The following is an 18,971-nucleotide window of genomic DNA, read 5'->3' as shown; positions in this document are numbered from 1 at the left end:
GCGAGCTCCAGTGATCGTGTACCCGCCGAGAACAGCTTAATTTCGGCCAGTGCTTCAGGGATTTGCCACTGTGTCTGTGGTTAAACATGAGATATAATATTATATATATATATATATATATATATATATATATATATATATATATATATATATATATATATATATATATATATTTACAAATTTTTATGTTAGATGAGATTAATCGATTTGACAGCACTAGTAAAAAAAAACAAATATTCCTTTTCTTTCAATTCTTATAGACCCTCCTTCAGGGTTTCTCCACCAGTCTGTTTCTTCCTCTTCCTCTTTTTCTCGTTCTCTATGTCTCCGTGAGCTCTGACTGGCTGCTTTGTTTCGGATGAGATCACCACCATGCCAAACTAGTGCTAACAAGCAGCCAAGGCACAAGTGTATGTTCAGGGCATCAAGATATACATCGGACAAGCTGGCATACTTTGCAGTAACAGAGAGAAAGACATGAGTGTGTGTCTATGTGTGTGTGCGGATGCGTGCATTTGTTTATGAGCAACAGAAAGAAAGAAGTTTTTTTATGCTTACACATGCTTGTGTTGTGTATCTTATACAGGTGACTAGTTCCGTGACAATAACAGATGATAATAATGAGCACAAACCAAATCATACAGGCCAGGCAAGCAGGAAAATATGCATGTGTGTTGATGTGTGTGCACTGACTGACTCACCAGCTTTGCTTCTGAGTGCATGGATGGAACATGAGGGGAGGAGCATGAGCTGCTGTGGGCGGGGCCTTGCATGCCCATCATGTTGGAGCCCATAGACATTTGCCTCTCCATCTGTACCCACAAATATGAATATAATACTTTAGAATCAAACGCATCATTGCATGAAACAAACTGAATAAAAATCATTTTGATTTTGAAAATGTTGAAACACAGCAATTACACAGCAAGATACAATGTAAGTGTGCACGTTTTTCAAGGGGTCCTTGATTATGATTTCACTTTTTTAACTTTAGTTAGTGTGTAATGTTGCTGTTTGAGCATAAACAACATATGCAAAGTTCAGTCCCTCCAGAAAAACGCAGATTTTTTTTGTGATTGTTGCGGGCAAAAATCCTTGATTATGCGGCACGTTTTCTTAAAAAATGCAATGGAATATGCGGGATATTTTTGCAATTTTATGCAAAAACACCCTGTTTTCACTAGGCTACTACTACCTTAATGTAAAGAGTCATTTCTTATTACTTCCTATGATAAGCAAGCATACTAAATCACAGAATATTTAAGTTCTCAATCTGTTTTATTTCAGACCTTAATTAACACATGGCTCAAACTTCCGTCTGTGGTCCAACACGCAGTTGCACGGAGTGCAAAATAATTTGCCCCCACTGTCATGTAACACACCGGGAAACTGCTTCGAGCGGTCTTTTGCGCTTATTTTTGTTGGCAAATGAAAATGATTTGCGTGCTTCATCATGGTTTCACCCTGGTTTCACCGCGGGGTTTGCAGATGATGTTCACGTTGCGTAATTACGTCACTTCATAAGGTTCCCATGGCAATAGGGGGAAATAATGGCACTTTACTTGTGTGAAGTAAATGCAACATTTTTCAACTTTCTGCTAAGATATATGTATATATATCTTAACCCCGCATATTTTGCTTGCTGAAATCTGCAATTTATGCGGCGAAAGTGCGCCGTATTTGAAAAAATGCGACCCCCGCATAAATATGCGGACTTTGGCTGATTATGCGTTAAATCAGGCGATCGCATAATCGCGTTTTTCTGTAGGGACTGAAAGTTACAATGCTCAAAGTTCAATGCAAAGGGAGATATTTTCTTTTACAGAAATCACTTTTTAAGGACTCTTTCTGAGTCTCTCCATCAGTATCCGACTCCGGTTTGAACAATGTAAGGCTGAACACCATTACTGACAATCATCATTTTGGCTGCGTGAGATTCTCCAGCTTTGTTGTTGTTGAGTAAGTGAAGCGTGAGCTGTTAAAGCTCCGCCCTCTTTTGGAAACTCATTTGCATTTAAAGGGACACACACAAAATGGCATGTTTTTGCTCAAACCCAAATAGGGATAAATTTGACAAGCTAGAAATAATCTGTGGGGTATTTTGAGCTGAAACTTCACAAACACATTCTTGGGACACCAGAGACTTATATTACATCTTGTGAAAAGGGACATAATAGGTCCCCTTTAACATTACTTTGGGGACAAAATTACTGAAAAGCGTCACTACAATTAGTTCAGTCTTACTAGTCTGTCTAGTTAAATGACTAACTCTTCTCTTAGGAACATTCTCAAGGAGAAATTTGGTTTATGATATTTTCATTCAGTATATGTTTTTAGTCTAAAAACCCCAAAAATATTATGTCATATTTATTTATGATGTTATAATGTAAGTATTACATTATTATTACATTTGTATTTATTTATACGTTTTATATGGTTTAGAAACAATTTGACAATACGTAATAAAGAGTAATAAAAAGTAGTAAAAAGTAATAAAAGTAGCTTTACCTTTCATCAAAGGGAAAAGTGGGTTAAAATTATGAATTAATATTTATTTATAATCTAAATAGTTTAATTTTTATTTAAATATTTATTATTTCATTATTATTAAAAGTTATTTTAGGTTTAGGGTCACACTTTAGTATTTAAAAAAGCTTTATATGTAAAAGTCAATGGCCGAACATCACATTTAGATAGCTAGGTAAATATGTGCATGTGGTTTTATGTGTGTATCGATGCATATTCCGCAACTCTGAGGGAGAAGCAGCAGTCAAAGAGAAGCTAAGAGAGGAAGCTGAATACTGCAGAAGTGTGAAACTTAAAATAGGACTATTAACAAGACCGCAAACTCAACCAAAGCTCAGTTCAGTGAGAATGACAGAATATCTTAATTCAGAAAGTCTCAATTAAATGCGACTAAAAGGCTGAAATTGAGGTTTTAGATGTTTGCACTCATACAAAGAGTGTGCCGGTGATTTACGTTCAGTTTAAGGTGAGGGAAACTGTAAAATGGTACTTTCAATGTGTGTATGTGTGTGTGTGTGAGATTGAGAGACTGGGGGTCCTGTTACTAAAACCCAAGACCTCCAAGATCTCCCTCCAACCCCCCTTTCCAACCCCCTGATGACCTATTGCAGGGTGAAAGCACAGCAGTCCGCTGTAATTATTGGAGGAATATTTGGTTTAAAAATATCACCCCACCCTGCACCCCTTTCTTGGGATGTCAATCGAGAGAAAAAACGTCCTACTTTAATTTAATCAACTCTGTGCTTTTACCTCTATAGCCAACATGGACTGGCTTATGTTACAATGAGAACATGTGTTGTGTCATTAGAACCCTGATATGGGTGGCTCGCTCTCTCTCTCACACACATACACACACACACACACACACACACACACACACTCCTCAGCCTGCATTCAGGTTCCTATTGACATTTCTGAAATAGAATTAAAACAGATCGGGCTTTGGTAGAAAATTACACCTCGGCTGATGGGCTTCCTGATAAAACAGCCACTGATATGGGCCACGGTACTGGAAAAGGCATTAATTTAAAGCAGACTGCTGAGAAAAGCATGAGAATGGTGTATGAAAGATGAGTTTGTGTACGTATTAATGCGTTTCGGTTGTCAGACGCATCAGAAAACCACGACTGGGAAGTGCAAATGCATTGTGTGTGTTATTGTGGGTGTATTTATGATCTCACAGGCATCAGAACAGCAGACGATCCTTGCATAGTGGGGTCAGGCAGTGTGCCAGGCATGGAGGCCGGCAATGGCTGTCGCTGTCTGTTCCTCAGGTGCAGCAACGAGGAAAGTGAACCAGGCACTGGCCTAAGAAAGAGAGAAACAAAAGAGAAAGAAAAATGAAAAAAAAGTGGGATTAACCTATTTCCTCAGATGAAACTTCTTAGGAAACTAACGTCACAAACACTAAACATTTGCAATTATTAGGAATTTGTATCATGCGGGCAGTAAATTCAGTTCTCATTTGTCATAGTTCTTAAGAATTTTCAGTGCCTCATTTGGTCTTACTTCATCGAAAAATGACAATTCTGTTTATATTTACTCATGTTGTTCTATGAGGCTTTTTCTTTCTTATGAGATATTTAGGAGACATTTAGCAGAAACTCCAAATTGCTCTTTTCTATACAATATATATATGTCATTAATAACATTTAAATATATTATATATATACAGGGGTGCACATAACTTTTTTGGTCTGGTTCTCAAGGGAGCACCTGGAGATGTTGCTTGGTGCTTTACGCGACACACTTATCCTAAAAGCTGTCCTCATCACTTTCCTCCTGACTGCTCTCCTCACTATCTTCTTTTCTCTCGAACATGGTAGCTGATGTTTTTATAATTTATTTTATTTTACTAACATTAATGACACAGACAACAGCAAAGGCTGCTGTCACTTTAAGAAGGAAAGCACGGACCGAATAACTGACACAAATCCGGTTTCTTTCTCAACTGTTCACTTATGATATAACCGGTAGAATACTTGCCAATGTTTTGACATATTTTTGTGTGTATGTGTCCGTTCCAGCGCAAGTGAACGCGAAAGAGGAATTAATTCGGTGTTCAAGCGCTGACGCTTTCTCTCTGTGTGCGCGCACTCGGGGGTGTGAGGCTGTGCGCACAGCCTCGCCTCTTCTTCCGCTTTTAAAATCGTTTGAATGTGTTAATTGGCGAGACAAAACACGTCCAAATGATAAACTTTCACTCTATGACGGTTAAATTTAGTTAATCAGTTAATCCACGAATCATATGCTTGTCAAACCGTTGGACCTTATCCGTACGGATCACGTATTAACTTAAAGAACACACTTATCATCATGATTGCTATCTTACCAGAGATGAAGACAAATCCTACTCCAGTAAGTAAACGTGTCCCTGTGAACCGGTCCTCAAAAATGTTGGTACTCAAAAGCACTTCCCTCTGTTTCCTGGTGCGCATCGTTTATTTTTACTGCGCATGCGCACCTGCGTACCACTTATGTGCACCCCGTCTATAAAAGTATCTATAATTTTAAAAAACAAACTAATTTTGAGAAATGTACTCTCTTTGTATTCATGTTTCGTACGATTTTTAAAAACTTGAATAAAATTGCTCTAAAATTGTGAAGTGGTGTAACCATTATGCAAAAATGTATTTTCCATACACTTTGAATATGTGTACATATTTTAATAATTATAGCTATTTTTTCACAGATATCATGAATTTTAATAATAAATATCACTATGGCTTGCATGGGGAGTCACATGACCATTTTACAACCTGAACTAACCGTGCCTTGTCATAGAAAGACTGATATTTGATATTTTAAGAGACTCATTGACCCCAATACACAGTCATGAGGTTCTGCAGGGTTTAAAAAATAATTAAATAAATAAATAACAGATAGGACAAATAATTAAAGGGTTAGTTCACCCAAAAATTCTGTCATTAATTACTCACCCTCATGTCATTCTACAAACATAAGGCCTTCGTTCATCTTCAGAACACAAATTAAGACATTTCTGATGAAATCTGATGGCTCAGTATCTGCATTGCCAGATAATTATAGATAATTAAGATAATTAATGCTTTCAGATGCCCAGAAATGTAATAAAGACATATTTAAAACAGTTCATGTGACTACAGTGATTCAACCTTAATGTTTTGAAGCGACGAGAATACTTTTTGTGCGGCAAAAAAAATAAATAACGACTTAATTCAACAATATCTAGTAATGGGCGAATTCAAAATACTGCTTCATGAAGCTTCGAAGCTTAACAAATCTTTTGTTTCGAATCAGTTGTTTGGAGCGTGAATCAAACTGCCAAAGTCATGTTCATTTCAGTAAACGAGGCTTTGTTACATTATATAAGTGTTTCGAAACGTTTTGAAATTTCAATGGTTCATGTGACTTTGTCAGTTTGATACACGCTCCGAACCACTGATTCGAAACAAAAGAGTCATAAAGCTTCGAAGCTTCATGAAGAAGTATTTTGAAATCAGCCATCACTAGATATTGTTGAATAAAGTCGTTATTTTGTGTTGTCATGACATTAAGGTCGAACCACTGTAGTCACATGAACTGTTTTAAATACGTCTTTAGTAGCTTTCTGGACATCTGAAAGTGTTAATTATCTTGCTATCAATGGAGGCCTCACTGAGCCATCGGATTTCATCAAAAATTTCTCAATTTGTGTACCGAAGATGAACGAAGGTCTTACATGTATGGAACGACATGAGAGTGAGTAATAATGACAGAATTTTGATATTTGGGTGAACTAACCCTTTAAGTGTAATGTCATTGACCCAATAACAGAATATAAATTTTAGGGTGAACTATCACTTTAAGAAGTAATAACACACAGTCAGGCATGCACAGAGAGGCAGAATGGCTTTCCCAGCAAGAGACGTTCTGCTGGAAGCTCTCAATGGAGGTTTACTGGCTCTTGCTTTAAAGCTAATCAAAGCCTGTGTGCTTTAATAAAAGCCTGGGTATGGATGAATACAAAAAGATGCAGAGATGAATTTGACATATCAGCATGTTACAGATCTCTCTCACAGTTAGTGAAGTCTGCAAACACATGAGAAAGTTTAATAGCATAATACAATACACGTCTATAAAATGTTTTCTCTCTCACTTAACATAACCTTAGATGTGACACGCAATATGCAGTTTCAACACACCAACCACACAACTTCCTCTCTGGAACACTTCCCCTGACCGCACTGATATTTAAGTAGAATGTGTCAGATATAGCACTCACTAACGTCACCATTATGCCGTTCTGTATGCTTGGACCACCACAGTGTGGAGAAACGCAGCTTGTCTGAATAACCTTTAGCCTCAGATGACAAGCATTATTTCGGTCTGATTGGAGGGCTGACGGACAGCTGAAAGGGAAAGGAGGGGGTCCCCACCTGAACAAATACCTGCATTTATCCGGCCTAAATAGCAGCATTTACACTGCATGATTACTGTGTACATATACACACACACACACACACACACACACACACACACACACACACACACACACACAAGCACATACGGTCATTAACATTCTGACATATTGTCATTTGTGTCTAACACTCCAATCCATCACATGCTTAACAACCTCACATCTCTGAAACACACATATACACACCCAGCTGAGATTTGGCTCATTTTTTAAAGGAGTAGTTCACCCCTAAATGAAACTCACATTTTCTTTGTTGTGGGAAGAAACTCTTTTCCATACAATGAAGCTTCAAAATTGCAAACTACAACAACAAACCTTCAGAAACCATTCGATAGTTTTGTAACAGACCCAAACAGAAATTGTTATTTGGTAGAAATATTCCCCTCGACTGTCAAATCTAATTTGCATTCCCTTATATTCAGGTTCACAATACTTGGAATAGTTCACAGGTTATATGAACTACTTTTATTGGACTTTTTTGTCATATTTGGATCTTGACAGCCCCAATCTCATTCACTTTCATTGTATGGAAAAGATATCCAGCAAAATTATTATTTCTGGTGTTCCACGAAGACAGTAAGTACAAATAAATGACATGAAGGTGAGTATACGATGAGAGAAGTTTCATTTTGCAGTGAACTATTCCTTCACTCTTGCATATTTAGCAAAAAAAGATGCTAACAACATTAGCATTCCGCTAATAATAGAAAACCTGCACTCATTAACCACCACAAAACACACTGCATCCAAAATCACATGAACTTTTGAATAAGTACTTACTTCACTACTGTTAAAAAGTATGTTCTATATAGTCTATATGTGTAGTAAATAATCTGGAAATAGTACATTCGCCTTGTTTTCATTGTAATGTGAACTAGCATTGCGTCACTTCACTGCCATTCACAACTCATCTCTATCTCAATGAATAATAAAGTGTCTACTTGATGCACACTTTGAAATTTCATAATAGTAGGTCATCTGGATACTTTTTATGAATACTGTGAATTTGTACACTACCATTCAAAAGTTTGGGATCGGTAAGATTTTTAATATTTTTAAAAGAAGTTTTGTCTGCTCACCAAGATTGCATTTATTTAATTAAAAATACAGTAAAAACAGTAATCTTGTGAAATATTATTACAATTTAATATAACTGTTTTCTATTGGAATATAATATAAAATGTAATTTATTTCTGTGTTGGAAAAGCTGAATTTTCAGCATCCAGTCTTCAGTGTCACATGATCCTTCAGAAATCATTCTAATATGCTGATTTGCTGCTCAATAAACATTTCTTATTATTATCAATGTTGAAAACAACTTTTTTTTTTAGGATTCCTTAATGAATAGAAAGTTCAAAAGAACAGCATTTATCTGAAATACAAAACTTTTGTAGCATTATACACTACCGTTCAAAAGTTTGGGGTGAGCAAGAATTTTAATTTTTATTTAAATTTTTTTTTGAGAAGAACTTAAAGATTTTTTTTTTCAGCAAGGATGCATTAAATCGATCAAAAGTGACAGTAAAGACATTTATAATGTTACAAAAGATTATAATTCAAATAAACGCTGTTCGTTTGAACTTTCTATTCATCAAAGAATCCTGAAAAAAAAAAATATTGTACACAAATATTTTGTACATCTGTATACAATAAATGTTTCTTGAGCAGCAAATCAGCATATTAGAATGATTTCTGAAGGATCATGTGACACTGAAGACTGGAGTAATGATGCTGAAAATTCAGCTTTACCATCACAAGAATAAATTACATTTTCAAATATTTTCAAATAGAAAACAGTTATTTTAAATTGTAATAATATTTCACAATATTACTGATTTTACTGTATTTTTAATTAAATAAATGCAGCCTTGGTGAGCAGACGAAACTTCTTTTAAAGACATTAAAAATCTTACCGATCCCAAACTTTTGAACGGTAGTGTACTGTACATACTCTGTTTTTTGCCTACTTTATTGTAGTATGCATACTAGGATGCAGAGTTTGTTTCCTTTTGGTTTCTAGTGTAATAATCAAATAGAAGGGAATTTATTTGTAAAAAAAAAAAAAGGATTTACATTATTGTGGTGGAGAACAGCCACAGCTCAGCTCTGAGCCACCATTCAGCCAACATAGAGAGTGGGAAACAGAGATCAGGGCAACTCTCTACAGGCCAGTCTCGCTGCACATTAAAACTCAGCGAACAGGAAACAGTCCTAATTAAGAGCTCAACCTGGCCAACGGGAAGAAAGACGCTTTAGATGCTATACAGATTCCCTGTCAAACTCGTTCATCTGCTCCTCGGCGAGAGAGAAATAAAGAGTGTGTCAACAGAGAAAAGAATAAGCCTGTTATGAAAGTAGCAAAATATCAGAACGGACAAAAACTTTCCGTACTCCCAGAAATACTCCTCACGTGGGTGTACATCAAGAGCATGACTGTCTGTGTGTGTTAGTGTGCGAATGGTGTACTATATATTTTGTATTAATGACAGGCTGTCATTTCAGAGGGGATAATAAGACCCCCGGAGGGTGAGGGGTGGGCATACGGACACACTCAAAAACACACACATACACAATGCAATCCTGACCCTATCCTCTCACATTACACACACTGTCTCCCTGTTCCAACATGACATCACTCCTCCCTTTCTATTCCTCACCGTCTTTTCTTTTTCTCTCTTTATTTCAGAAGAATCCTCCACTATCTTTCTCTCTCTGAGCGAATAGACACCAAACCCAACATCACTGACATTACTAGAGAGCCTCAAGTCTGGAAAGTTGAAGAAGTTACTTCATACTCTCCTTGCGTATAGGGTTATCTCAGGGTAATCTAAAGTCTGAGTAACTTGTTCAAGCATTTACAAAATGAAATCTAGTACAAAATATAGGGGCATTTCTCTTGAAACAAGGAACATTTCGGTTTAAATCTTTCGTAAAATGACTGTGTGAATTGTCACATACAATTCAGTGCAACCATTCATGCAAGAATAGCTTTGAGAATGATTTACTCCTTCAGCTTGTTTTTAACGAATGAGGCCTAATTATAGAAGATCGTAAATTCTAGATGATGTATGCAATTATTTCAGAATAGAATCTAAGTGAAATTTCTTGAAGAATTCTAGAATATTTTGTCTAGATATTTCTACATTTTAGGAAGTGATGTTCACTGCATTCTAAAAACCAAAAAAAAAGAATTCTAGATTCTTCTTTTCTAAAGACTAATTTAGGAAGGAAGGAAGAAACTTAATGAATTTTAGAAGATTATGCTGGTGACATTTTCAATGCATTTTTTAAAAAATAATCTAAAAAATAACTTCTTTAGAAGATTCCTACAGTAGAGGATTTCTAGGATCCTTGAAGTTCATAGATTTTATATAATGAATAATTGAAAAGAATTCTAGAAGTCTGTAAATTGTACACTGTAAAAAATGACCGTGATTTTAACAGTAAAAGACAGTTTATGCTGCGGTAAAAAACTGTCAATTGGTTTACAGAAAGTTTCCGTACTATAAACGGTGAATAACTGTAATAGATCTAACGGTACATTTAATGTAATTTTACGGTAAAATACCGTTAAATTCACAGTTTTTGGAAGTGAAAAATAACAATTCATTGTAAAATTTACAGTGAAAAAACGTACATTGACATTCCCACAATTCCCTGCGTGACACTTCACATTTGATATATTTTCGTTGAAATAACTGTTTCTTCTTAGTTACCATGATGTTGTTTAGTGTGTGTGTGAATGACACTGTGTGCACCTTCTATATGTTAGTGTTGCCCTTCTCAGCTTGTGGAAAATCTGCTTGTGATGAACTTTGATTCATCATGTGACTCTTATCACCACTGTGTTTGGTGACTGTCAGTGTATTATAAAGGTACAAAACAGATATTAGTACTTCATTAGGTTGGTAAATTAACATTATATCAGTTAATGAAATACGTTATTTTACCGTAAATTTACGTTGCTACTATATTTTTTACGGTAAACTTCTGGCAACCACAGCTGCTGTTTTTTTACCGTAAATTTTACTGGGATTTTTTTTACAGTGTAGATGACAAATGTAATGGAAAACTCTTGAAGAATTCCTTGGAGATTTAAAAGTCTAAAATTAAATATTGCAGGGAATTCCAGAAGAATTCTAGAAGGTAATACATAGACAAACATTGAACACATTCTAGAACAGAATTTAATAGAAACTTCTTAAAGAATTCCAGAAGATTATATTTTCTGGCTAGTGATATATTCAATGCATTTTAGAACATAATCTAAAAGAAAACTCTAGAAAATTTCTAGGATCCTTAATGTAAGATTTTAGATAATCAATTTCAAATCATTCTAGAATACAATCTAAAAGAAAAAAAAGTATTGTGAATTCTGGATAGAATTCTAGACATAAAAAAGAGAAAAGGTCTGAAAGTTTCTTTACTCTAGAGAGTGACATTCAGTGCATTCTCTACACTAACCATTCTCTCTAGAGGGGAATTCCAAGAATAATAGAAAATTACAGATTCTGCACATAATTCAATCCTTTATAAGCACATGTTGCATTCAACTTCTGTATGGCTGTCCTAATATTTCATAATCATTGTAAGTATAAGAACAATCACAGTAAGTTCTAGAATACATTCTAAAAGACAACTCTTAAAAAATAATTATAAGAGATTGTAGATTCTGGATAAAGACATTCGGTTACACTTTATTTTACAGTATGTGTACTTAGAGTGTACTTACAGTGTAATTACCCAAGAAAATACTGGTAATATAAGGTAATAACTACATGGGTTAAGGTTAGGTTTAGGGATAGGTTCAAGGTTAGTAACTATTTATAACCCTGTTATTGTAATTGCTATAAGTACATAGTATGCACATGCAGAACAGGACTGTAAAATAAAGTGCATTCATATGCATCCTAGACATAATGCAGGGGGAAAAAAAGAACAAGTTTGATTCTGGATATAGATATTCAATACATTCTAATATAGACATAATCTCGAAAAATAGATACTGGATAGTAACATTCAGTGCATTCTTAAACTCAATCTAGAGGGGAATTCCAAGAATTCAAGAAAATTACAGATCTTTACATAAACAATACATGTTGCATTCAACCTATCTACTGCTGTCCTAAACATATTTTACAAGTCAGACAAATTTTAAAGCGTAACGCTGTTTAAACGCCACTCTAAGCACATTCATCCATTTCTACATGCCCAACTGAAGTGACTTCAGTGTAAGAGGCTTGACTACCACTTCAGTGAGGGAGAGAGACGAGAGCGAGCAAGAGAGAGAGAGAGAGAGAGAGAGAGAGAGCCAGGCACAGTCAGCCCACTGACTCATATCCTTCCCTTCTGACTCCGTTCCAGCAATGATGTAATGCTCTTGGCTTCTTGCACCCCCCACCAACCCCCCCAACCCTCTCCCCATCTATCTCTCTTTTTAAGTCTACACTCTCTCACCATCTCTCTCTGAATACCATGTTCTCTCTTTCTCTCTCTCGCTCTTACTCATTGCACCACACTAACTTGAGCAGACACTGCAGCAGCGATGGTGCAAAAACGTTTCTCTTTTTTTTACATTCGCTGTGTGAATGTAACCAAAACAGCCCAGGGCATGGTTCCAGCCGCTGGGAGACGGTGGTGCGGTCTCCATGGCAATGGGCCTAAACAGCGGGAGAAACAGAGAGAGGCCAAACAGCTTGCAGCTGCCTGGCGCTCCGAGTAAACACAGCACAGGACCTGCCCCTGATTTACCACTTTAATCACACTCAGAGAGAGAGAGAACGGGCTTGCCACGGGCCCAAGGACTGCAGAGTGGGTAGAATCATATGAATCTGATCAAATAAATCAAGCAGAGAAGGGCCGGGAAGGAGCCTGAGTCTCATTAAAGACCGGTGGGGATGGGGCAATGAAAAAGAGCCGTTCGGAGGAGGGACTTCATTGACAGGCTGCGGTGACATAGATTGAAGGCCCGCGTAAAGTCAAAGTCTGTCAATGAGAACAACGGCGAGAGACTTATCTTGGAATACCTCAGGGCAAGCAAGCCTGGCACAGCTCACCACAAAGCCCCAATTATGCACGGATACATCTCTCATCGCTGCCGGCTGAGAGAGAAAGACAGTGTGAGGGGAAAAGAGAGAGAGAGAGAGAGAGACAGACAAACAGAGAGTGGTTTGGCTCAGGGCCAGCCAGTTGTTTCTTCCCATGACTGAAAGTATGCTGAGAGCTTTCCAGCTTGACTGACCGAGGGGGGTTTCAGGCTCCGCCCCCACCTGTCCGTCAAATTCATCACACTGAAAGCAACATCGTTTGAATCCTTCCCATGGCTTATCGATAACACTCTTAGGCATGGATAGGTAAAACTAAAAAAAAACTGGATTTACTTTGAAACAATTTTACCTTAGAAATTGCTAGTAAGTTTAACATAAAATTTTGGAGTAGAAGGACTGAAATAGTATTTTATTCTAAAACATACTTAATAATCTTTTTCAAACATATTTTTTTTACAGTCTAATAGCTTTGTGAACAATTACGAGACAGCATTCAATTCCATAGAAACTTCCTTTGTAATTAAAGTTAGTTCACCCAAAAATGAAAATTCTGTCATCATTTACTCACGCTCAAGATGTTCCAAACCTGTATGAATTTCTTTCTTCTGCTGAACACAAAAGAAGATATTTTGAAGAATATCAGTGGAAAAAAAAATCAATGGGGCCCATCAACTGTTTGGTTACCAACATTCTTCAAAATATCTTCTTTTGTTTTCACCAGAAGAAAGAAACTCATATAGGTTTGGAACAACTTGAGGGTGAGTAAATGCTGATAGAATTTTAATTTTTGGATGAAGAATCCTTTTAAGGTCTGTTCACAACAAGGACAATAATTGTAACGATAACTGTAACTATGAAGTTTTAATAATCATTCTAATTTTATGTGAATAGGGAAGTCCACACCACAACTTTAGAGGTAATGACACAGAAGAACAAATTTGTTGGAATCGCTTACAGAACTTCTCTTTCTCAGCTGCTCTTTATAAGAGTATAAGCAGTTCTTTATAATTAAATATAATTCCAACGAAGTCATCTGGAGACAATTCTTCAAGATCCAATCAATTCCCAATGCATAAATACAGATGTCACCATACATTTTTTCTCACTAAATATCATTTAATTTAGAAAAAAACTATGGTAAAAAATGGGTGCGGTTTCAAATGCGGTTTCACGCCAACTTTAATGTGTTTAACCACAGCATGTGTAATGTCTACCTTGGGCTACTTAATGATATTACCATAAAAAAATATATACCATTAAAACATAGTATGTGTTTTTGGACAGTAAGAGTATGGTGTATGCATATGATAATCTTACAGTGTCATGGCATACATCAAAAGTGCCACTGTATTACAATCTCATACCATCATGAACCACACCACAGTGTGTTTTCTAATGACCTACAGGGTCCAATAAAAGTTTTTGAATAATTAAAAAACATTTTTTTGCAAGTTACAAATTACACTACAAAATATCAGCATAAATTTGGACACGTTTTGTGTAAAACCTGCTGATCATTCGGGAACCCAAAAAGCATCTTGTGTTACAACAAAAACAAGAACAGTATACACATGGTCACAGGACTTGACAGTAACTTTTTTGCTCACCAGCCACTGTTGCTTGTGCTTTTCCAAAGTTACAAGCTACTCAGCATTTTTACTGGCCACAATTTCGACATTGATACCATGGGGGAAAAATATAGATATTTTTAATTTGGCAATTTGGCATAATTAGGCTGCTGTCACTTTAAGATCTGACGCAGGAATCCATCATACTGTTACACATGCGTTTTCTTTCTTCACTCTTTATATTAAAACATAACAGACTGTGTTTACGTGAATACTTCCCAAGACCGGCATTTTGATATTATTTTGTGTGTATCTGAATAAAATTTGTATATAAAAAAACTTAATTTAGTACTGAAAGGCAACTTCATGAGTATGTAATTCGGGTGTGAGCACAAAATATGTAGGAAAAAATAAAATTATGTGCACTGTAAAAAAAATCCCAGTAAAATTTACGGTAAAAAAACGGCAGCTGTGGTTGCCAGACCTTTACCGTAAAAAATACAGTAGCAACGTAAAAAAAAAATCTGTTAAATTTACGGTAAAATAACGTATTTCATTAACTGATATAATATTAATTTACCAACCTAATGAAGTACTAATATCTGTTTTGTACCTTTATAATACACTGACAGTCACCAAACACAGTGGTGATAAGAGTCACATGATGAATCAAAGTTCATCACAAGCAGTTTTTCCACAAGCTGAGAAGGACAACACTAACATATAGAAGGTGCACACAGTGTCATTCACACACTAAACACCATCATGGTAACATGCATGAAATTGTAAAAATGCAATAAACATTAATTTAACAACATTAGATGTAACATAAAACCCTAATGTACATAACTGATTAGAAAAAAAATGAGAAAAACTAAGAAGAAACAGAGTTATTTCAACGAAAATATATCAAATTGTGTGGTTACATTACATTTATGCATTTGGCAGATGCTTTTATCCATAGCGACTTACATTGCATTATACTATACATTTGTATCTGCGTATGTGCAATCCCTGGGATCAAACCCATGACCTTGGCATTGCTAGTGCCACGCTCTAACCAGTGAGCTACAGGAAAGTGTGTGTCACACAGGGAACTGTGGGAATGTCAATTTACGGTTTTTCACTGTAAATTTTACAATGAATTGTTATTTTTCACTTCCAAAAACTGTGAATTTAACGGTATTTTACCGTAAAATTACATTAAATGTACCATTAGATCTATTACAGTTATTCACCGTATATAGTACGGAAACTTTCTGTAAACCAATTGACAGTTTTTCACCGCAGCATTTTTACTGTCTTTTACTGTTAAAAATGTATTTTTTACAGTGTGCAATACGTGCAATCTTGTGCAATTCAAGCCCTGTAACACTATCAATATTCATCTGGAGTAAATGAAACAAGTGAGTGAGGGGAGGCGGGTTTGTGTTTAAGATATAAAAGTTATCAGTATTGAAAAATCAATATTTTTTACAACACTACATTACTTAGGTTATTATTTTAGATGCCTTTTTAAAAGACTACAATTGAAAAAAGTATATATTATATATAAAATTAAACCCACCAAAGTGGCTAGTAGGAGTGACTGCGTTACACAACACTGCTGAAATTCCCCCGCATTTGGCAGGTTGGCGGGTGTTTATGTCAAGCCCTGCATGGTCACAAATGTCCTTTTTTTAATTTATGGCATAGAAATAATGATTGTGATGTGTGCAACCTATTGACAATATGCAATAACATAATGCCACAAGATCTGAGAAGCCAGCAGATTTTAAAAGTTGAAAATAAAAATGTGACTCTGAAGGTCACCCCTGATTTTGCTGATCCTGAAACAACATTTCTGTTTGAAAAATTAGTCTTAACCCTAACCCTATCCCTACCCCAAAACCTAACCCTACTTATAACTTGACAATGACAGGTAAATAACAGTGATGTAGAAGAAACCCTGGTTGTAAGCCTAAAGTTGACATAAACTGTGAAATTGCCCCTCAAATCTGATTGGTTGATTGGAATGTTGTTTCAGGTTCAACAAAGATGTTGATCGAGGAACGTGTTGCACTTGATGAAATCACCTTCACCTGACTGGGAAGACTACAGCTACCAAGAAAGATGTTGTTGTGTTTAAATTGTATTTGTTACACAGTAATAACATTTTATAACATTGTTTTACCTTAATCCTAAAGGTTTCAATTAGATTTTGACAAGGTACCCCAAAGTACACGTTATTTATATCCATATAAGTCTTTCATGTCCACCTGATCACTTGATTTTCTCTTGTCTATCCAGTACCCCGGATCCTTTCCTCTTCCCCTTCATATTCTCAATCAAGGACCCCTGTCTTCAATCTACCCCCGATCCCTCTCTTCCTCTGTCCAGCAGTTCCTGTCTTCCTGTTGTCTGCTCTGAGGTTACATCTCTCTCTCTCTCTCTCTCTCTCTTTGCAGGAGTATGTGTGCGTTTCTGCATGTGTCTGTGTGGCGGACGAGGATGACACAGTGGTGCTGGAATGAGAGGAGCAGGGCCTGGGCGTTCCTCTCCAAACGCACTATTAAACCCTACGCCGTACACAATGAGCTCACTCTAATTCAGCTCAGATGTACATCCTGCCCGTCTGTCTTCTCTCTCTTTCAGTTTCCTTCTGTCCTCTGAAATTCTTTCTCTTTCAGACATGCACAAGACATACACGCTCACTGCGCAACCAGAAGATGCCACCCTACATGGAAAGATCATCTCAGGGAGGACGACCAAGTTTTGGCTTTCTCTGTATATGACGTAATTAGCTAAAACATCAACCACAGTTTGTTTTTCCATCACAAGGGTCGCAGAGTTTAAATCCTAACAATGAGGTTCTGCGTTTTTGATCAATGTGATTGAAAGCAGTCTGTGAAGAAATCGATGACGTCTGTGTTTTGGCCCACAAGAGGAACTGGAGGGGGGTGGGGGAGGGTTTCAGAGGGCCCTCCTATGCAGCCTCGTACAAAAACAACACTGCACGCTGCCTCGGCTAGGGTGAATCAGAGTCCCAAAGAGCAAGTATCAAGTTTTGACAGGTTGGAGGCATAAAACTGTGCAGTACGTGAGCATTTCAATCCTACAATATCCTAAGAGAGCGATAATCGAGGAAACAAGGAGGTTACGTTGTCTTTCTTGCCTTTTGTATGAAGCAAAAAAGGTTTCAAATCAGTCATATTGTAAGATTTGAGAAATGAATGTCCCAATTACAGGAAATAAAGTCACAATTGTGAAAAATAAAGTCATAAAGTAAACATTACAAGAAATAAATTCACAATTTCAAAGTATTGTCACTTGCAAAGTACAAAGTGAGATATTTTTATGTTTTATTTTATATTTATATCAAATTGTGAGATATACAGTAGTGACCAAAAGTGATGTCCAGCCTAAGAAAAATGACATTTTCACCCTTTATTCAAATATTATTCAACATTTGTAAAAGATTTTGTAAGCATATTGTGTTATTGTTCTTGAACGCAATGAAACATTCCAAATTTCCCAGACATAATTTCTGGTTAGGCTGTCACACAAATAATAACTGATTATGTTGTAGTCAGTGTATGTTTTTTCCTGTGAGCTTCGTTTTTATATTCACTTTTTCCATAGTAAAATAAAATCTGTTGTTTATTGTCACTCAACCAAGTATAGTGTTTTGTTCTTCCCTCATAAAGATATATAAAATATATTCCTAATTTTTTGATGATTTACGAACTTCTAGGGTCATTAAAAACAAAAATCCCCTCTGGACATCACTTTTGGCTACTGTTGTCACAATAATAAGGTAATTGTGGAATAAAGTTTAAAATCAAACATACAGTCACTATGAGCTATAAAGTTGCAATTATGATTACATTAAATAAATGTCCCAAATACAGGAAATAAAGTTGCATCTGTGAGAGATAAAGTCACATTGTGAGATATAAAATCACAATTACAAGAAATAAATTCACAATTGTGAGGTCACAATTAAAATAGAAACTGCTAAATGTTTTATGATTTATTTTATATTGATATAAAATTGTGAGATAGAGACTCAATTGCAAGAAAATAAAAAAATACAGTCAAATTGTGGGAAATAAAGTCAAAAATACAAAAAATTACAGGAAAAAAAAAGAGTAGGATGTCAGAATACTCATTGGCCCTGTTTACACCTGGTATGAAGAAGCGTTTTGGTCGATCGGATCACAAGTAGATGAGGGAAACACATAGCTTTTAACACCTGGTGTTTTAATCTGTCTCTTTTGTTCACTTTCAACCACTTCAGTCCTGATTTCTTTGAGGGGAGGGTCAATGAGTGGGTAAATGTATGGTTTTTTTTTTAGACCTTTCGTTCTATTGGACAAAATAAGCCATCATTCCAAACCTTTAAGACTTTTG

At 36.1% G+C, this 18,971-nt stretch overlaps 1 protein-coding gene across 2 annotated transcripts in view; it reads right to left on the bottom strand.

The window, feature by feature from the left end:
• creb5b (cAMP responsive element binding protein 5b) overlaps nt 1-18,971 on the bottom strand; it is an 88,411-nt gene that overhangs the window by 35,272 nt on the left and 34,168 nt on the right. For both annotated transcript variants that reach the window (XM_067393129.1, XM_067393132.1), the window contains exons 6-7: nt 3,708-3,834; nt 702-812 (exon numbers count right to left, since the gene is read on the bottom strand). In XM_067393129.1, coding sequence (XP_067249230.1) covers nt 702-812; nt 3,708-3,834 — 238 coding nt within the window. The remainder of the gene's footprint in view (nt 1-701; nt 813-3,707; nt 3,835-18,971) is intronic.

The sequence above is a fragment of the Chanodichthys erythropterus genome, chromosome 2, assembly GCF_024489055.1.
Source record: "Chanodichthys erythropterus isolate Z2021 chromosome 2, ASM2448905v1, whole genome shotgun sequence".
Taxonomy (NCBI): Eukaryota; Metazoa; Chordata; class Actinopteri; order Cypriniformes; family Xenocyprididae; genus Chanodichthys; species Chanodichthys erythropterus.
This window is presented reverse-complemented; position numbering and strand designations above follow the sequence as displayed.